General features: G+C 41.9%; 1 protein-coding gene across 9 annotated transcripts in view; it reads left to right on the top strand.

The window, feature by feature from the left end:
• Positions 1-17,497, top strand: part of MDH1B (malate dehydrogenase 1B) — a 40,014-nt gene extending 22,517 nt beyond the window's left edge. For 3 of the 9 annotated variants that reach the window (XM_030916620.1, XM_010386081.2, XM_030916618.1), the window contains 3 exons: positions 14,161-14,211; positions 15,614-15,679; positions 16,755-17,497. In XM_030916620.1, the coding sequence (XP_030772480.1) occupies positions 14,161-14,211; positions 15,614-15,679; positions 16,755-16,783 (146 nt within the window). In that variant the 3' untranslated portion in view covers positions 16,784-17,497. Of the gene's footprint in view, positions 1-4,066; positions 4,145-13,884; positions 14,212-15,610; positions 15,680-16,754 lie in introns of all 9 variants that reach the window. The other 6 variants (XM_030916615.1, XM_030916616.1, XM_030916617.1 and 3 more) reach the window with 4 other exon arrangements.
• The last annotated feature ends 3,729 nt before the right edge of the window (positions 17,498-21,226 follow it).

The following is a 21,226-nucleotide window of genomic DNA, read 5'->3' as shown; positions in this document are numbered from 1 at the left end:
GAGACTAGAGTAGAAAGGAAGGACCTTAGCCTTAGGGGCCAGAGTGTCACTCTGGAGCTGGCATGCTCAGTGCTGTGGGCCAGAGGACTGTGCCATGCACCTTGAAAGCAGTGGGAAGGGCCCCATCAGGGTGCTGACCTGATAGAAGGGCTTTTGGGAGGAGGTAACATCGAAACTGTGTTATGAGAGGAAGGAAGGCCAACAGTCAGGGGCATGGAAGGGGTAAATGGGAGAGTTGTTCAATTCAGAGAAAGCAACGCATTCAAAGATAAAGAAAAAAGAAAGAACTTTTGAAGAACTGCCAATTTGCTTTATCTGGAAAATAGAGTTTGAGGAATGTCAGGAGGCCAGGAGGTAAGTAGAGGCCTTGTTAAAACCAATGAAGGACTTTAGGCAGAAGAGGGACAGGAGCAGCTTCTAACTTAAAATGATCACTGTCTGCAATGGGAAGAATGAATTGGAGGGGGAGAGACAAGAAGCAGGAAGACCAGCTCTGTTGCAGGTAGAGAAATGATGAGGACCTTAAGCAAGCAGTGACTGTGGGGATGTAGGGAAAGAGCTATATTTGCAAGAGATACAATTGGCAGAACTTGACCAATCTGAGATTGAGGTTAAGAGAGCGCTCAAGAGAGTCAAGAATGCCCCTGATGTTTTCAACGTCTCAACACATGGTGATGGTGTTATCTGAGGCAGAACTTCCCAAACAGTGGGCCACAAATGAATTGAATGTGTAGAACTCTTGATCTCCTCAGTCGTGGGGGCAGAATCTGGGGCAGCTGGAGTCCCCAAGCTGGTTGTCTCTCCTGTCCTTGTCACTTATTATGTGCTCTGAGTCAGGAAAATGATTGGGAAGATGCAATTAATGTAATGAATACAGGAAAAGGAGCAGACTTTCAAGAGGCATCTAAGTGAAAGTTCTGGTGGGTAACATATCTCTGGAGCCCAGGAGAGAGCTCTGGGCTGGACATGGGGACACAGAGTTGTCAGCAACTGATAGTAATGAGAAGAAACTGATAACCATCGTGACCTCCTGGAGGAGGACCTGAGTGGTGGGGGAGGGAAGACTTCTGCAGTTCAGGGTCTGTTGTGCCTGTTGGATTTTGTTCTGTGTGCATGACATACATATCCAAAAATACAAAGACATGGATAGATATCTGGATGGTTGGATGTTAAAGTTTAACTACTATTAGAGAGGAGAGGGTGAAGATAGAGGGGGAGTGAGCAGAAGGGTTTTCTGTTCAAGTAGAACTCAAGTGCCAGAGCACAGGGTCAGCTGCAAACTGAAAGTGTCTCTGCTGCTAAGGCCAGAGGGAAGGGGAGAAAGTGATGGATGCAGATGCAGGTCGGTGTGTGGAAGGGAGGAATACGGAACCAAACAGGCAGCGGGACCAGGTCCTGAAGGCCAAAGACTCAGGGAAAGGCTGGGCTTCTAAGGAAGGACGTGAAGGTTTGAAATGCAGGCATGTATGCATAACGACATTTTGGTCAATGGCAGATGGCATGATACCACAGTGGTCCTGTTGCGGGCCGAAAGAGTGAGGGTCGTGATCAACTCAGTGGAGGCTATATGAGTAAACAGCAAACTGTTCTCATAAATGCAGAATGTTGGCAAACTGACGAACTGCATCTGCTGCCCAGAAGGAATGCTGAGGGCTGTCGCACCCCAAGTGCAGTGTTTCTTGTGATTAGGCACATCTGAAGCTTGTTAGCTATAATAATGGGAACCTGTGATCAATCAAGCAGCTGACCAACCATTAGCTCCTCCATCCTCTTTCTACCCAATAAATACGAAGGACTGTAGAAGCTCAGGGCTGCCTTTGCTCACTAGAAGCAAGAAGCCCCCTTCTTCCCTTGACCCCTTCTTTTTCTTTAAAACAAATACCTTTTCTTTGTCTTCATTTCTACGTTCGTCCTCCTTTGTTCAGTCCGGTAGTAACTGGGGCAAACCGTGGCATGGTCTCATAATGTAATGGAGTTGAGCAATTCCTTCCACCTAGTGACCTCCTGATGATCCTGATGCTGTGTAGGCCTAGGCTAATAATGTGTTGGTGTCTTTGTTTTTAACAAAAAAATTTGAAAAGAAAAAAGTAATTTTTAAAAATAGAAAAAAGCTTATAAAAGGACATAAAGGATCTAAAGAAAAAGGATATAAAGAAAAAATATTTTTGTATAGTTGTACAAGGTATTTGTGTTTTAAGCAGAGTGCTAATACAAAAGAGTTTTTAAAAACATAAAAGCTTAAAAATACAGTAAGCTAAGGTTATTATCAAAGAAAGAAAAAAAATTTCAGTGTAGCCTAAGTGCATGGTATTTATCAGTCTGCAGTAGTCTACAATAATGTCCTAGGCCTTCACATTCACTCACCACTCACTCACTGACTCACCCAGAGCAACTTCCAGTCCCGCAAGCTTCATTCATGGTAAGTGCCCTATACAGTTGTACCTTTTTTAATCTTTTATGCTGTTTTCTTTTCTTATACTTTTTCTATATTAGATATGTTTAAATACACAAATACTATTATGGTTACAATTGCCTACAGTATTCAGTACAGTAACATGCAGTGCAGGTTTGTAGCCTAGGTGTATGGTAGCCTATACTATCTAGGTTTGTGTAAGTACATTCTTTCATGTTCATGCAATAACAAAATTGCCTAGCAATGCATTTCTCAGAATGTATCTCCCATTATTAACTGACACATGACTGCAACTGTTAAGAGGAAGGGAGAGACACGAAGCAGAAAAAAATATAATTTTTTTCAGAGTTAAGGGCTCAGTGGAAGTTAGGGACCATTAATTTGTAGTGCCTGCAATGTATGATTGTGTGATTCCTTGCAAAGATGCTCAGCTGCCTGGATGCAGGAACAGAAACCTAGATGCATGATTGTAGTAAACCCCAAAATTAATATTAGAGTATACTGCTACCCCCTGCTATTAGAATAAATGCAGTTAGAGTAAAAGTAACACCACAACATATTACAACAAAATTTTGAGTTCTTCCATGTTGACTTTATTTGGAGTAGCAAATTATTTCCAAAAAGTTTTTATTTTTCTCACATTTGTGCACGTGCTTTACTGGTGCCTTAAATAGGTGCTAAGGTGACTTTGGTTATCCACATTGAACATGAGAGTGGAAAATGAGTCCAGTTCACTTAGCATTTGGGAACGAAGAAGGTGAGGCAAAGAAATCGAAGGCCATTGCAAGAAAGCAGATGAAGTGATAGACTATGGGGGTCTAGATTGGATAAGGAAGGAAGTAATAAACAGAAATAAAATAAAAGAGTCCAAACAAAGGGGATATTGAAACTATTTAACAACCAGTATGGGTACAGATCCCAACCAATTGAAACAGTTGCTGCCTTTCAGAATGGACTAACTCATCAAAATCAACTGCAGGGGACAGAGTGGGTGCCATTGGTCCAGACCATAGAGGGTTGAGTAAGGTGAAAGTACAGGAAGTTGGGGAGGAAGGACAGAGGGAGGGTGGGGTTTGGGAATTCAGAGGAGGTTCTGGCTGATGGCCAAGTCACCAGGAGGGGGCCAAACCAAAGCCCAGAGGAGGCAGGAAGGTGGAGGTGCAGGTACAGAGGGATATGTAGAAGTCCAGTTGGCCATTGATTTTAACTCATTCTTTTATTCTCAGAATGTAGAGGCCCTCTGTGTGGCTTCCTATACTAAGCAGAATAGAGCTTCAAATTACTTTTATGGGAGTGGGCCACAAAACAGTCATTCTAAAATTGACTCCATTGACTTGTAGTTAGTCCTAACTGTCCCATATATACTTGCATTATAGAAGTTTTGTGACAGACAAAAAAAAGACTTGATTTTATGCTGTGTTTTTACTAACAAAGGTCAAGGGTGTGTGTGTGTGTGTGTGTGTGTGTTTGATTGATCTTAACTCTGTCACCTTTGGCTCTTGCCCCTGCAAAGAAACACTCTTCCAGATATTCCAAAATCAGAGAATCTCACAGTGTGGAGATCTCTGCTTACTAACATATCAATGAGATTATTCTTGTGTGAGGCTTGTTTAATCTCTTCAATTAATGCAATAATAAATTTCCTGATTTTAGAAACTGAACTACATAAAAAAGATAAAAGGATCTCCTTACCCATCACAGATGACAGCCAGGAAGAACAGGTCTCAGATGGTAGGTACACTTACACTCAATTTTTTAAACTGCCCTTTTTATTCAACAGTTAACAGTACATTGCAAAGAAAGAAATTTGATCACCCACTAACCATAAAGTGGGAGTTAAGTCATCCTATATTCAAAAAATAGGATTATATTTAAAATCTGTTTAAGTCTTTGGAGAAAATTACCAGATAGTCACTGTGCACCTTTATCTGCTGGTCACTGTGAGAGAGATAAGGAAGTGATGGCCCCACTCACTGAGGAAAGAAGCCATGAGAATATGAAAGGGTAAATGCCAAGACACACAGTGAATTAAATGGCTTAATAAAACAAGGGAAGATAGGTCAAAAGGAAGGAAAGTACATAATAAGTAGTCTAAAAACTCACATGAAAAGGAGAAAGCCTGTAGAGAGGAGAAAATGTAATTGTATCTTGAAATATAGTTGGGACCTAAGATGGCTAAAGATCTAAAAATGGACATTTCTTCAGAAACTGAGCTAGTTCAGTCACGGAATAAGAAAAATGTCTGGAGATCTTCTGTACAACAATGTGCATGTCTTCCGAATACAATGTCTTCCAGATGCATATAGGATGGATGAGGCTGGAAAGGTAGGTAGGGGCCATCTGTTGTTTGGCTGAGTGGTTAGTTAGCAATATGACTGAAGAATGGTGGATGATGGGACTGTTGATGAAAAGAGTCAAACTCTGTAAGATATTTTAAGAGATTTATTCCGAGCCGGATATGAGTGACCATGGCCCATGATACAGTCCTCAGGAGGTCCGGAGAACGTATGTCCAAGGTAGTCGGGGTACAGCTCAGTTTTATAGGTTTTAGGAAGGCATGAGACATCAATCAAATACATTTAAGAAATACATTGGTTTCATTCAGAAAGGCGGGACAAGTCAAAGATGTAGGTGGGCGGCCTCCAGGCTATAGGTAAATTTAAACATTTTCTGGCAGACAATTGGTTAAGTTTGTCTAAAGACCTGGGATTGGTAGAAAGGAATGTTTAGGTTAAGATAAAGTATTGTGGAGATCGAGTTTTATTGTGCAGAGGAGGCTCTCAGATAGCAGACTTAGAGAGAGCAGGTTATAAATTGTTTCTTATGAGACTTAGGGTGCCTGGCCCATAGTTGATTATCTCCTGAATCTAGGGAGAAAGGAAGGAAAACAAAGGGGAGAGGGGATTCTCTATAGAATGTGGATTTTCCCACAAGAGATTTTGCAGGGCAATTTCAAGGTCTGGCAAGGAAATATATTTTGGGGTAAAACATTTTGATTTTCTTCCTTGTCATGGCAGAGTCAGATTGGAAAGTAAGTCACGATATACAGGGTTAAATATCTGATGAGAATTTATGGTTTATAGGGCATGACTCTCAGACTCCTTAGAAAGGAATTTAGGTGGCCGGGCACAGTGGCTCACGCCTGTAATTCCAGCACTTCTGGGAGGCCAAGGCAGACAGATCACCTGAGGTCAGGAGTTCGAGACCAACCTGATCAACATGGAGAAACCCCGTCTATTAAAAATACAAAAAAATTAGCTGGGTGTGGTGGCACATGCCTGTAATTCCAGCTACCCGGGAGGCTGAGGCAGAAGAATCACTTGAACCTGGGAAGCGGAGGTTGTGGTGAGCCGAGATCACACCATTGCACTCCAGCCTGGGCAACAAGAGCAAAACCCTGTCTCAAAAAAAAAAAAAAGAAAGAAAGAAAAAAGAAAAGAAAGGAATTTGGACAAGATAAAAAAAATCAGAGCTTAGTCCTCAGGACAAAGCACAAAATAGATGGGGTCAGGCTTAGAGAATTAATCCAGCTGTAACATGAGCCCTGTAGGGGACTATCAACAGCCCAAATCACTGTCCTGACAAGCATGGTGAACTCAGTCCCACCTAGACAGTGTCTCTCTAGATATCTGAGTGGCAGCACTATTATTGCATTGGCCCACCTGGTGTTAAGCCTAGACAGTGTCTCTCTAGATATCTGAGTGGCAGCACTATTATTGCATTGGCCCAACTGGTGTTAAGCAACACTTAAGATCTGAGGGCACCAAGGCCCTTGTCAGAACTGAGGAAAACTGTAAGATCTGTCATGAAGGAGATGGCAGCTTTCCAGGGTGGAGGAAGAGAAGCCAAATTTTAGAGTGTGTATTCCTGAGACTACTCGCATCAGAACAGTTTAAATTGCTAATTACAGTTTTAGGTTCTTAGACCTCTACCTGAACAAATCATAAGCTTATGCAGATTGAAGAACTTTAGTTGTGATAAAAGAGAGAAAATGGGGTTGATTTAAGGTTGTTTTGCAGACCATTTGTTGAATAAGCATAGAATCAAATATAACCAATTACAGTGTTTTCCACATTTTGAGAAACATTTCCATAAGCTTAGGTGGATTGTAAAAAACATACAGTGATTAATGAAATCAATTTAATCACTAGCATTTTTCTCACTGAAATAGAATGAAATTGATAAGAAAACAGTAAGGAGACCAGATTTTTTTCCCCAATGAACTAGAATAGAATAGAAAGAAAAAGGCAAGTAGAAAAAACAAGAAAAGGGTAAGTAGGACTAGATTAGTGTATTAGTCAGGGTTCCCTAGAGAGGTAGAACTAATAGGATGTATAAATATATATAGAATATATAATTATATATTATATATTTTTATATTTTATAATATATAATTATACATTATATATATTTATAAATATATAATTTATAATTTATTATATATTATATATTAATATATATTTTATATATATATATAAAGGGCAGTTTATTAAGTAATAGCTTACATGAGCAAAAGGTCCCACATTAGGCTGTCTGCAAGCTTGAGGAGCAAGGAGAGCCAGATCGAGTCTCAAAACTGAAGAACTTGGAGTCCAATGTTTGAGGGCAGGAGGCATCCAGCGTGGGAGAGAGATGTAGGCTGCAAGGCTGGGCAATTCTCACCTTTTCACATTTTTCTTCCTGCTTTATATTTGCTGGCAGCTGATTAGATTGTGCCCACCAGATTAAGGGTGGGTCTGTCTTCCCCAGCCCACTGACTCGAATGTTAATCTCATTTGGCAACACCCTCACAGACACACCCAGAATCAATACTTCGCATCCTTCAATCCCGTCAAGTTGACACTCAGTATCAACCATCACAAATTCACCCCTTGTCAACTTAAACCCATACACATCTCCTAAGATCATACATAATCTTCAAATAAAGACAATAATAAGGTCATAATTATGCCTAACATAATACAACTATCCTTCATACAACCGGAAACGCACTAATTTCCAACTCAAATACTGTTACATAAAGTTAATAATACTTAAATGGTAATATGAAGTCAATAAATCTTATTTCACATGATAAAGCAAACGGAAATAAAATGAAGATATTTTCTAAGTGTATACATGCACAAACATGTTTTAAACAAAAGGAGGAAACACTCATGACATTTACAGTCCTCATTTCTGCAGCTGGTCACATGGTTGTCGCTGGTATCAACGACTGTCTTCTACTACACATTCTATATTTCCTTTGTCTTCAGCAAGCACCTCTGCAGGTCGTAGTTTTTTCCCTGGTGGAGCGACCCAAGCCTTCATTCCTGAGGGGTCTGGACCATTTGTAGTCCTGCCTGGATTGGGCTATTGTAGTTTCCCACTGGCCTTAATCACAGGGCATAGTAATACTAAGATAGGCCCTAATGAATCTCCTGTATTCCATGCATACTCTTCCTTACCTCCATTATGGAGTAGTAAACTGATTTCATCTTGATAGTCTGGGTCAGTCACCCCAGCTAACACTGTAACTCCTTTCTTAGCCTGTTGACTGAAAGGTAGGAGGAGCCAGAGTGTCCAGGTGGCAATCTTAACTTCCAGTTTAAAGGAATGGTTGTTGTGTCTCCTGGTGACAGTGTTCTTCCCTCTGGAACTAAGACCTCTAGGCCAGCAGAACATAATGTTGCAGGAACAGGAAGCAAAAATGTTGCTAATGGATCACTAGAGGTGACGGTGAGTGGTGCCACTTCCACTTCCACCCCTTGATTCCTAGCCCTGTGATTCCTGGCTATGGGAGAAACAGTATCATATATTGGACGCTGATTCAGATCATACACGGCCTTCTGGAGAACTTTGCCCCAGCCCTGCAAAGTATTGTCACCTAGTTGGCATTGTAACTGTGACTTCAAAAGGCCATTCCACCGTTCTATCAATCCAGCTGCTTCAGGATGATGGAGAACATGGTAAGACCAGTGAATTGCATGAGCCTGAATGCACTGCTCCACTTCTTTAGCTGTAAAGTGAGTGCCTTGGTCAGAGGCAGTGCTGTGTGGAATACCATGCCAGTGGATAAGGCTTTCCATTAGTCCATGGATGGTAGTCATGGCAGAAGCATTGTGTGTAGGATAGGCAAACCTATATCTGGTGTAAGCGTCTATTCCAGTGAGGACAAACCTCTGCCCTTTCCATGATGGAAGAGGTCCAGTATAATCAACCTGCCACCAGGTAGCTGGCTGATCACCCCAAGGAATGGTGCCATATCGAGGGCTCAGTGTTGGTCTCTGCTGCTGGCAAATGGGGCATTCAGCAGTGGCTGTAGCCACATCAGCCTTGGTGAGTGGAAGTCCGTGTTGCTGAGCCCATGCGTAACCTCCATCCCTGCCACCATGGCCACTTTGTTCATGGGCCCATTGGGCAATGACAGAAGTGGCTGGGGAAGAAGGCTCAGTGGTGTCCACAGAACAGGTCATACTATCCACTTGATTATCAAAATCCTCCTCTGCTGAGGTCACCTGTTAGTGAGCACTCACATAGGATGCAAATGTCTTCAGTTTTTGACCATTCAGAGAGGTCCATCTACATACCTCTTCCCAAATCTCTTTGTCACCAATTTTCCAATCATGCTTTTTCCAAGTCCCTGACCATCCAGCTAAACCATTGGCTACAGCCCATGAATCAGTATATAATTGCACATCTAGCTATTTTTCCTTCCATGCAAAGTGCATAGTTACACTGCTCGAAGTTCTGCCCACTGGGAAGATTTCCCTTCACCGCTGTCCTTCAGGGATGTCCTGGAAAGGGGCTGTAGTGCTGCAGCTGTCCACTTTCGGGTGGTGCCTGCATATCGTGCAGAACCATCTGTGAACCAGGCCCTAGTCTTCTCTTCCTCTGTCACCTGATCATTGGGAACTCCCCATGAGGCCATCAGTGCAGGCTAGGGAAGAGAAGGCAGGGTGGCAGGAGTGGAGACCATGGGCATTTGAGCCACTTCCTCATGTAACTTACTTATGCCTCCAGGACATATCTGAGCCCAATCACATATATACCACTTCCATTTGATGATGGAATGCTGCTGAGCATGACCCACTTTATTGCTAGATGGGTCAGAAAGCACCCAGTTCATGACAGGCAGTTCAGGTCACATGGTGACTTGATGACCCATAGTCAAATGTTCAGTTTCCACCAAAGCCCAGTAACAGGCCAAGAGCTGTCTCTCAAAGGGACAATAGTTATCTGCAGAAGATGGCAGGGCCTTGCTCCAAAATCCTAGAGGCCTCTGCTGTGATTCACCTATAGGGGCCTGCCAAAGGCTCCAAACAGCATCCCTATCTATCACTGACACCTCAAGCACCATTGGATCTGCTGGGTCGTATGGCCCAAGTGGCAGAGCAGCTTGCAGAGCAGCCTGGATCTGTTGCAGAGCTGTCTCCTGTTCTGGACCCCACTCAAAACTGGCAGCCAGCCTTTCAGGTCACTCAATAGATGAGTGGAAGTAACACACCCAAATAAGGAATGTGTTGCCTCCAAAATCCAAATAGGACCACTTAGCATTATGCCTCTTTCTTGTTTGTAGGAGGGGCCAAATGCAGCAACTTATGCTTCACCTTAGAAGGAATATCTCCATAGACCCCACACCACCGGACCCCTAGAAATTTTACTGAAGTAGAAGGTCCCTGAATTTTAGTCAAATTTATTTCTTATCTTCTGGCATGTAAATGTCTCACCAATAAGTCCAGTGTGTTTGCTACTTCTTCCTCGATGGATCTAGTCAGCATAATGTCATCAGTGTAATGAACCAGTGCGATATCTTGTGGAAGTGAAAAGCGATCAAGGTCGCTCCAAGTAAGATTATGACACAAAGCCTGGGAGTTGATATACCCCTGAGGTAGGACAGTAAAGGTACATTGCTGGCCTTGTCAACTGAAGGCAAATTGCTTCTGGTGGGCCTTATGGACAGGAATGGAGAAAAAGGCATTTGTCGAGTCAATGGCTGCATACCAGATACCAGGAGATGTGTTAATTTGCTCAAGCAATGAGCATCTGGTACAGGCAGCCGCAACTGGAGTTACCACTTAGTTAAGCTTACGACAATCTACTGTCATTCTCCAAGATCCATCTGTCTTCTGCACAGGCCAAATGGTACAGTTGAACGAGGATGTGGTGGGAATGACCACCCCTGCATCTTTCAAGTCCTTGATAGTGGCACTAATCCCTGTGATCCCTCCAGAGATATGTTATTGTTTTTGATATACTATTTTTCTAGGTAGAGGCAGCCCTGATGGCTTCCATTTGGCCTTTTCCATCATAATAGCCCTCACCCTACCAGTCAGGGAGCCAATGTGGGGGTTCTGCCAGCTGCTAAGTGTGTCTATGCCAATTATGCATTCTGGCACTGGGGAAATGGCCACAGGATGAGTCTGGGGACCCACTGGACCCTCTGTAAGTCAGAACTGAGCTAAAATTCCATCAATTACCTGACCTCCACAAGCCCCTACTTTAACTGGAAGACCACAATTATGTTTTGGGTCCCCTGGAATCAATGTCAGCTCAGAGCCAGTGTCCAGCAGTCCTTGAAATGTCTGATTATATCCCTTTCCCTATTGCACAGTTACTCTGGTAAATGGTCAGAGGTCTCCTTGGGGAAAGATGGGGAAAAGATTCACTGCATAAATTGTCAGTAATGTAGTGGGGTCCTTCCTCAAGGGGGCTTGGTCTCACCTTCATTCAAGGGGTTCAGGGTTTGTAAACTGGCTCAAATCTGGAAATTGATTGAGGGGCCATGATTCTCTGTTTTATAATTCAAATGAGTCTTTTATCTATTCAACCTAGAAGTTTTCTCCTGATATAAATTAAGTAGGAATGCAGTAGGCTTCCTGTCAATTTCACTTCTAGGAACACCATGATTAATTAGCCAATGCCAGAGCTCTACACAAGTAAGACTATTCTGATTGCTGCTTTGTCTCTGCTGTCCATTATGGCAGTTATACCCACCTTGGCTTTTTTTTTTTTTTTCTTTTGAGACGGAGTCTGGCTCTGTCACCCAGGCTGGAGTGCAGTGGCATGATTTTGGCTCACTGCAAGCTCCGCCTCCCAGGTTCACGCCATTCTCCTGCCTCAGCCTACCAAGTAGCTGGGACTACAGGTGCCTGCCACCATGCCCAACTAATTTTTTGTATTTTTAGTAGAGACAGGGTTTCACTGTGTTAGCCAGGCTGGTCACAATCTCCTGACCTTGTGATCCACCCACCTCGGACTCCCAAAGTGCTGGGATTACAGGTGTGAGCCACCGCGCCCGGCCCCACCTTGCCTTTGACCATTAGTTAAGTGCCACAACTTGGCCCCTGCCACCTTGGAATCCAGTTATTCCCAATGTATTTAAGTTTTGTAGTTGAGTGACTATGGTTCCCACTGTTAGATCTGACATACAGAGTAGAGCAATTACAGGGTTCTTCAAAGATGCAGGTGCTACCCTCACAAATCTATTTCACAAGGCATTGGTCAAGGTTATATCTTCTGTACCCTCCCAGCTGGGATGAGTAGGTCTAAAGTGACTAATCCACTCTACCATTCCAATCTCTCTAAACCTTTGGATCCCTTCCATTAAACCAAGGGAGATCAGGCATTTCCAGCTTACTCACAGTGGGCCATCTTTTAATCCATATTTCAGCTAACCAAGCAAATAAACTACTAGAACCTTTTTTAACTTCCCGAGCTACAACATTAAATGCAGAGTCCCTACTTAGTGGTCCCAAGTCAATAAATTCAGCCTGATCCAACTCTGTGTTCCTTCCACTATTATCCCATACCCTTAATATCCATTCCCATGCTTATTCTCCAGATTTCTGTTTATATAAATTAGAGACATCGACTGGGCACAGTGGCTCACGCCTGTAATCCCAGCACTTTGGGAGGCTGAGGCAGGCAGATCACAAGGTCAGGAGATCGAGACTCTCCTGGCTAACATGGTGAAACCCTGTCTCTACTGAAAATACAAAAAAAAAAAAAAATTGGCTGGGCTTGGTGGCAGGCACCTGTAGTCCCAGCTACTCGGGAGGCTGAGACAGGAGAATGGCGTGAACCCGGAAGGCGGAGCTTGCTGCACTCCAGCCTGGGTGACCGAGCAAGACTCTGTCTCAGAAAAAAAAGAAAAAAAATTAGAGACATCAAGCAGCTCTTTTTGAGTGTAGCACACTTCTTCATGGGTCATACTCTCAATCTCACCTCTAGAGGGCCACCGAGACTTTAGTCTAGTTATAGGTCTAGAAGCAAACAAGGGTGTTAGGGGTGGCTCCTGAGGATAATCAACATTATCTTGCCTGGCAACTGCCTCAGGGGAGGCCATCACTCTTGCCTCAGGCAGCACAGGGTTTATCTCCTCAGACAAAGACGGAAAGGCTGATGACAGCATGGGTCGGGGAGGGGATGTTGCCACTACTGATATGGGGAAGCTGTTCCTTCCGGCAAAAAAGTTCATCAGAGTTTACAAACTCAGTGTCCCCAGCTTCATCAGGGTTCTCCCACATGTCTCCTTTCCAAGTTACAGGGTCCCATTCTTTTCCAATTAATGCCCTCACTTTAACAGGAGACGCCTGGCAAGGCTGTGCATGCAACTTTCATTGCAGTTCAGCCACTCACATAATAAGAGCTTGTGTCTGGTTTTCCACAATTTCAGCTATTTCTCTACAGGAGATAAGACTCACTTAGGGCAATCTTTGCAGATTTGAGGCTCAGTATCTGCTTCTGTACCCAAGAGTCAGAATCTCTGAGTTCATTATTTTCTGTCATCACTTTGTCTACTGAGCTTAGGAGCAACTAACCAGCTTCATTATGTTCCCTTGTTCACCACATATGGTCAAAGGTATTATGTATAGAGTCATTAAACTCCCTGCCTCTCATGAGCAGTGAATCAGGAGTGTGAAATGCATTTATTTTGCTTAACTCATTAAACAGTTCATGCCATGGACTATCAGTGTTCTCCATACTATTAGAAGTAGAGTCCTTAGCATTTGGGGGTCTAATCATACTAACCAGCCAACTCCAGAAACCCAAAAACCAACAAAAGAACTCCATCCTTAATATTCTGTTTCTCTAGAACCACTTCTGGTACCAAAATCTGTATAGTCAAGGTTCCCTAGAGGGACAGAACTAATAGGATACATATGTATAAATAAAGGGGACTTTGTTAAGTATTAACTTACATGATCACAAGGTCCCACAATAGGCTGTCTGCAAGCTTGAGGAGGAAGGAGTGCCATTCTGCATCTCAAAACTGAAAAACTTGGAGTCCAATGTTTGAGGGCAGGAAGCATCCAGCATGGGAGAAAAATGAAGGCTGGGAGGCTAGGCAGTTCTCACCTTTTCACATTTTTCTTCCTGCTTTATATTTGCTGACAGGTGATTAGATTGTGCCCACCAGATTAAGGGTGGGTCTGTCTTCCCCAGCCCACTGACTCAAATGTTAATCCCCTTTGGCAACACCCTCACAGACACACCCAGGATCAATACTTTGCATCCTTCAATCCAATCAAGTTGGCACTCAGTATTAACCATCACAATTAGAAAAGGATAAGTATTATTTCATGTAATTTTGTTTCATTAATATGTACACAAATGTGCACACTGAACTATAATGTAAAATATGCCTTTTATTGTGGGTCATAGTCACTGAAGTTTGAAAAACATTGACTTAGAACATCTCATGACCTAGTCAGGTTGTTGGTTATATTCTAAATCCAGCATGTTTAATTTAATTTTGATTTCAGAACATAAAGATCTGGTCCCTGATGAAGAAAAAAATCTAGTTATGTCAGACGGTAAGTCAGTGGGGTTATAAACAGTATCTATATTGCTAATAATCACGACTCATATTGTCCAGTTGTTAGGGAATAATGTTATGGTCTAGCAACCAAAGCAAGTTTTAAATAACTTCATATGCTTCACAGACACTTTGAAATGTGCACAAAAATGTCAACTTTTTTTTTTTAAATCACTAAAACTGCTTCCTTGTCATATTCACCTCAAACTCTCCCAAAATACTCTAACTTCAGCTCCAATCCCTTGTGTCTCTTGCTTCTCACCTATCCCTTTTCTTCTCAATTCTTTATTATGAAGCCCAAAATAACCAATATGGCAAGACAGCGTCTTTCTCAGAAGGCAGGTGAGAGGAAGAGACTGAGAGGGCCAAGTTAGAATTCTTCTTAACAGGGAAAATCTGGGAATTTTTGTCTCATTATGTGTATATATATATATCTCATCATATATATAATTTATAATGTATTACATAAATACACACACATGTATATGCTGTTGACCCTTGAACAGCATGTGTTTGAACTGTGCAGGTCCACTTATCACGTAGATTTTCTTCCACCTCTGCCATCCCTAAGACAGCAAGACCAACGCCTCCTCTTTCCTCCTACTCCTCCCCAGCTTCATCAACATAAAGAAAATGAGGATAAAGAACCTTATCATGATCTATTTCCACTTAATGAATAGTAAATATATTTTCTCTTCCTTATGATTTTCTTAATAACATTTTCTTTTCTCTAGCATTTATTGTTAGAATGCAGTATATGATACATATAACATACAAAATATATGTTAATCAACTGTTTTGTTATCGGCAAGACTTCTGGTCAACAGTGGGCTATTAGTTAAGTTTTGGGGGAGTCAAAAGTTATATGTAGATAATTGATGACACAGAGGAATGGTGTCCCTAATCTCCACATTGTTCAAGGGTCAAGTGTATACATATAATATGAGTGCTTGCACATATTTATGTAGAGGACTGTATTTTTTCTAAAGCTGCCTATACAAACCGTATATCCAAAAAATAATAATTTAGTCTGTTTGCATTTTTACAACTTCACCTGAAACTGTCTATTTAGAAGGAAGCTAGCAATCATTGAGAAGTTGCCTAGTGGTTTATGGGGGCCAGGGAAGGAGGCTTCATAGGGATGTTGGTAGAAAGATGCTATACTGAGCAGTTGACTAAACATCTGCTTGTTCATATTGTCCACTCAGGACATGGATAAGTCATCATCAATGGTTGAGACTTTATATAACAGTGGTCTAGCATCTTGTAACTCCTAGGAGAGCAATGCATTCAGAGAAACTTCAGAGTGGAAGGAACAAGATAGAAGAAAATGAAAATAACTGCAAAAATTATTGCGCTTTACATACTAAAAACTATTCTTTTAACTCTATTTGCAGCAGCAGATTTTCTAAATCGGATTCCTCAAACTACCTTTGAAAAGCCACAGAGTCTTGAGTTCCTAAATGGTAGGTGGTAGACAAAACATTAACTAATATTTTCTTATTCTACAAGTGTAACTGGGTAGTAGAGGATCAAGTTTCCTTGCAATACTATTCTTGTGAAACCCTCCCCACTTCCCACATTCCCCAGGGACCCAGCCTTGATTGCTTACTCTCCTGGATCCTAGCTTCCCACTTTTTTTAAAAGACAGGGTCTGCTCTGTTGCCCAGGCTGAAGTGCAGTGGTACAGTCACAGCTCACTGCAACCTCAGCCTCCTAGACTTGTGATCCTCCCAGCTCAGCCCCTCAGGTAGCTGGGACCACAGGCATGCACCACCACACCCAACTAATTTTTAAATTTTTTTTGTAGATCTAGGGTATCACAGTGTTGCCCAGGCTGGTCTCAAACTCCTGGACCCAAGTGACCATCCACTTTGGCCTTCTAAAGTGCTAGAATTACAGGCATGAGCCACCGTGCCTGGCCTGCTTCCCACTTTTGCAACCAAACCTTTGAGAACCTAATCCTTCCCTCAAGATGAATAAGTAAGGAAATTGACACAAGTAATCTGCATGTCCAGAATTCCCAAGTACATAACTGAGTTGAAAACAAAGCTGATGTAGGTTTCTTTGTGGTTGACCAGTCAGGATATTCACCCAAGCCCCCACCCTTTTATTTAAATGTCCAATAAAATGAACAAAATCTCATGCACCTTTCATTCTGAAATGTATGGTATGAAGGACTTAGGAATAGGGCTAATGGGGGGAATTAGAATTGGTGCATAGAGGAGCAGCAAAGCCAAGAGCAGAAATGGAGCTAACAACATAGCTGCATACACGATTTGGAATGAAAAGCAAGTGCCAGGAGAGAGGACATAAAAAAGCTTGTGGCCAGGGAAGAGGCCACAGTTAGTTTTGCTGTATGAAAATACCTAGCTATGATCTCGTGGCTTTATTTCCCCATAGAATCACTCTCACGCATGCGCTTTCTCAGCTATTGAATCATGAATACAGGAATCCAGCAAACAAAAAAGCTAATAAAAACATATGCTACTAACGTATTTTGGAAATAGTTATATATTTTCATTTCTTTTCCTTTTACAGGCTTTGAAGGCAAAACTGTGGAATCCTAACAGATCAAATTGGATGAAATACATAATTACTTGGTAGCATAATAAATATAGAAAGAATTTACATAAATGTCTACATTGAAGGAAGAATAATTTGAAAGATTTATGTCAGTCTTAGATAATACCATGGAAGGCAATTAAATCACTGTGACAACATAAAGGTCAGAGTTCAGTTATTTTGCGTTACTTGTATCCACTTATGTTTGTTTAACAATAATTGCATTTTCTCAGAAATATTTTGGTGTCAAATGCTATCTTTTATACTACATTAAAATAGAGTTGTCAGTTATTGCATCTGCCCATACATCTTCTGAGAGAACCTGCTTCCTTCCACCAGTCATACCTAAGACCTGCACCTCAGTGACCATGTTTGCTCAAATGTCCTCACCACCTTGGTCTCAGCTAATTCAGCCAAACAGATGTACCTCACTCAAGGATAACCAATCATATTTTCTCTCTCTCTCAAAAAAAAATTGAACTGAGACCAATGAGTAAGTTGATGACTGGGTCAGGTTAATGGTAGTGAACTATGTGCCTGTGAGCTCTTCAGAGCTAGTTGGGTTCACCACCTTCATAAGACCTGCCTTTGTACCATTTTTCCTTGGATATGCTTTAAGTGTCTGTACAATAAATCACATTTTTTTAAAGCTTAGGTTGAATAGGTTTCTGCTCCTTCACAACAGATATGGCCTGAATAAAATGAATTTTGAAAGAAAAGCATAATATTTTTATCATATAATTGCATGGTTTAAGTAAAAATTACAGTCTTTTATTAAAGCAGTAATAGCCAAACCAGTATGCGCAGATATTTTCCAGCTAGTAAGACCCTTTACAAATGCCAATTAGGAACTTTTGAAAGCTCAGGAGTCATGTGGAAAGCTGCTGATATCTGTGCTTTCTCTGTATGCTTAATAGCTCTTAAGATATAAATCATATTCTGAAAATTCAGGGAAATTGCAGATGCATCTTCTGCATTGCTTCTGCACCATTATAATGCAATGGGTAGTTTCAAACCTGTAACTGACTTTTGCTTGTTTCCAAAGTCAGCACTTCATTTGATGTTATTGTGAAGAAAGCTTAATATCTGTGTTAAGGACATTGATTTTGTGCCCTAATCTTACCAATACCATTGCCTGACTTTGTGGGGTCCTCAACCCAAGGAATGTGACCACAGAGAACAATACCTGGATGGAAAATCAAATGGCGCTTCACACAGAGCTGAGCACATGGTGATTTTGCCCCTCAACATGCAGGGCTTCTTATGAGAAAACTAAGCAAGATTGGAAACCGTGATTCAGACCAAGAAGCCCAAGCTAAACTTCCTGCTCCATATCCCTTGAATCAGTTATGTGACTCACTTATTACCCATAACCAGATAGAAAAGCTGGAACAAAGAACACAACCACGAACACATCATCTTTCAATGTAGTGGCCCTGCCCCTTAGTGATTTTCTTCCCATGAGTGCCAAATTGTGAACAATGAGATAATGAGCTTCTTCTCCAATTGGTGGACATCTAGGAAAGGGCTAGAGGAGATCTAGACAGAGTTTTGTCCCCTTTTGCGACATACTCATCCCCATCCCCAGAAGTCTGTACTTCCAGCATGAATATGAACTGCCATATGTTTGGACCACCATAGGATGACAAGAATGCTCTAGAATAGTCTCCTGTAGGAGAGTAGAATGGATTGATTTTAATCACTATATCTACTACCACACATTTGTCCCAAATTAATATATGGAATTACACTGGGAGGAAAGTGTTAAGTGTTTGCTATTTATTTAGAAATAATGATGCCACTTCAAAAATATTTTTCAGGGTGATTTGGTTTGACTCTGTGTCTCCACCCATATTTCATCTTGTAGCTCCCATAATTCCCATGTGTTGTGGGAGGGATCCCGTGGGAGATAATTGAATCATGGGGGTGGGTCTTTCATGCTGTTCTCACGATAGTGAGTAAGTCTCACAAGATCTGATGGCTTTAAAAATGGGAGTTTGCCTGCACAACCTCTTTCTTTGCCTGCCGCCATCCACATAAGATGTGACTTGTTCCTCCTTGCTGTCCACTATGATTGAGAGGCCTCCCCACCCTGTGGAACTGTGAGTTCAATTAAACCTCTTTCTTTTGTAAATTGCCCAGCCTCGGGTATGTCTTTATCAGGAACATGAAAATGGACTAATACATGGGGCACAGGGAGGTTTTTTTTTTTTTTTTGACTGATGCACTAGTTCTTATGGTAGCCTGTTATATATAATAGACCAACTTGGGAAATCTTAAGTCTGATTTTCCCGTTAAAAGTAACTTTAATGTGAGGTTATTGTAAGTAGTTTCTCTATGTTGTTAAAGCTATCATGGTAAAGCCATGAGGGAGGAATATTCTGTAGAAAAATTAGAGTATTGTTTGGAGAAAGGCATTATGTGTATAAAGTAATTAATTGGTCACTGAAATCTGAGTTAAGCATCTATAAATCTTTGTAGCTATAGCAAGCACTATTAGTTGCCCTCCTTACAGCCCGGCTTCATTCTCGTGACCAACAGAAGTCTGATTTTGTTGGGATGGTTGATGGGACCGATAAATGGTGAAATATCTAATTTAGTCCCATTTGCCAGTGATTGGCCTAGGGGTAGGCATACGGCTCAGTTTTGGACACTGATAGATAAGTGTTCTGGAGGCCTGCATGAGAGAGAGAGAATAAATGGTATGCAAGGAGAAAGCACTTTGGCTCCCACCTACTTCCTTCCTGCTTAAATGCTGTCCTACTGAGATACAATGCTCACAGCTTCAGCAACCATTTTGTAGCCATGAGAAGAGACATCACCAACATAGGAAGGTAGCAGTAAAGAAAGACAGAAAAAGCCTGGTGCCTAATCCTGAGGCCTTGATGACTTCAAAGAGCCTCTGAACCAACCCTAGATCAACTCCAGAACTTCTGTCTAACAAACAATAAATAACACTAGGTTTTAAGTCCATGTTAATGATGGGTTCTATTACTTATAGACAATGGCTGCATACTTACATATGTGGCTATATATACTTATAGCTAACAGCTATTTAACTTAATAGAGAAATATCTTTCAATCATTCGTTTTAAGTGAATTAATAAGAAATATATTTAGATCATTTGTTTTTTAGAGACAAATTCTCGCTCTGCACCCAACCTGGAGTGAAGCGGCACAACTACGGCTCAGTGCAACCTAGAATTCCTGGGCTCAAGCCACCTTCCCACCTCAGCCTCTCAAGTAGCTGGGACTACAGGAACATGCCACCACACCTAGCTAACTTATTTTTGTAGATGGGGTCTTGCTATGTTACCCAGGCTGGTCTTGAACTTCTGGACTCAAGTGATCCTCCCGCTTCAGCCTCCTGAGTAGCTGGGACTACAAGCATGAACAACCACACTCAGCCCCTAGACAAACTGACTTTTCTGACTCAGCCAGGCTCAAAATCTATACTGACTGTTATATTTGTTCTATTTTCCCCAATTCCAGTCAGTAAATGCCATCAACTTACTTCAATTTTAGAACATGATTTTTGACATTAGTATGAATCAGAATCACTTGTTAAAACAGATTGCTGGGGGCCGGGCATGGTGGCTCACACCTGTAATCCCAGCTCCTTGGGAGGCCGAGGTGGGCAGATCACTTGAAGTCAGGAGTTCAACACCAGCCTGGCCAACCTGGTGAAACCTCATCTCCACTAAAAATACAAAAATTAGCCAGGCATGGTGGCACCTGCCTGTGGTCCCAGCTACTCCAGAGGCTGAGGCCAGAGAATCACTTGAACCCAGAAAGGGGAAGCAGAGGCTGCAGTGAGCCAAGATCATGCCACTGCACTCTAGCTGGGGTGACAGAGCAAGACTCTCTCAAAAAAAAAAAAAACCAACAAACAAAAAAGATTGCTGGGGACCATCTCCAGAGTTTGTGACTCAGTAAGTCTTAGTTCTAACAAGTTCTCAGGTGAGGCTGATGCTACTGATCTGGGGACCATACTTTGACAACCACTGCCCTACACTATGTCTTCAAATTTCATCTCACTGAAGCCTCGATAGATCTTACACAGTGAGGTGGCCTTTCCTCTCTTGGCCAAACCATTACTTATTTCTTTTTATTTCAGGGAGATGAACATTATGAGACTCCAAGAGACAGAAATAGGATAAAGAGCTATTCCTCCATCTACACCCTACCAGATGCAACTGTGAAATAATGCGTAACTTCCATTTGCTCCTTTGCTGGCCTTAAAACTAACATCTTTAACTCTAAAACGGTCCTGGCCCAGAGCTGAAAGTTTACTCAGTCTGCAGAGGACACAGAAAGGTTACCCAAGCTTGCAGCTGAGTTTCTGGAAGCAAACTGGTGACTCTTCCCAACAGTGAGCAGCTGTTCTGCCCCTCATATTAATTTCTTCTGGGCAGAAAAAGTGAGCCCACAGAGATATCTAATCACAA

The sequence above is a fragment of the Rhinopithecus roxellana genome, chromosome 14, assembly GCF_007565055.1.
Source record: "Rhinopithecus roxellana isolate Shanxi Qingling chromosome 14, ASM756505v1, whole genome shotgun sequence".
NCBI lineage: Eukaryota > Metazoa > Chordata > Mammalia > Primates > Cercopithecidae > Rhinopithecus > Rhinopithecus roxellana.
Note: the sequence above shows the minus strand (reverse complement) of the source record. Positions and strands in the feature narration are given on the sequence as shown.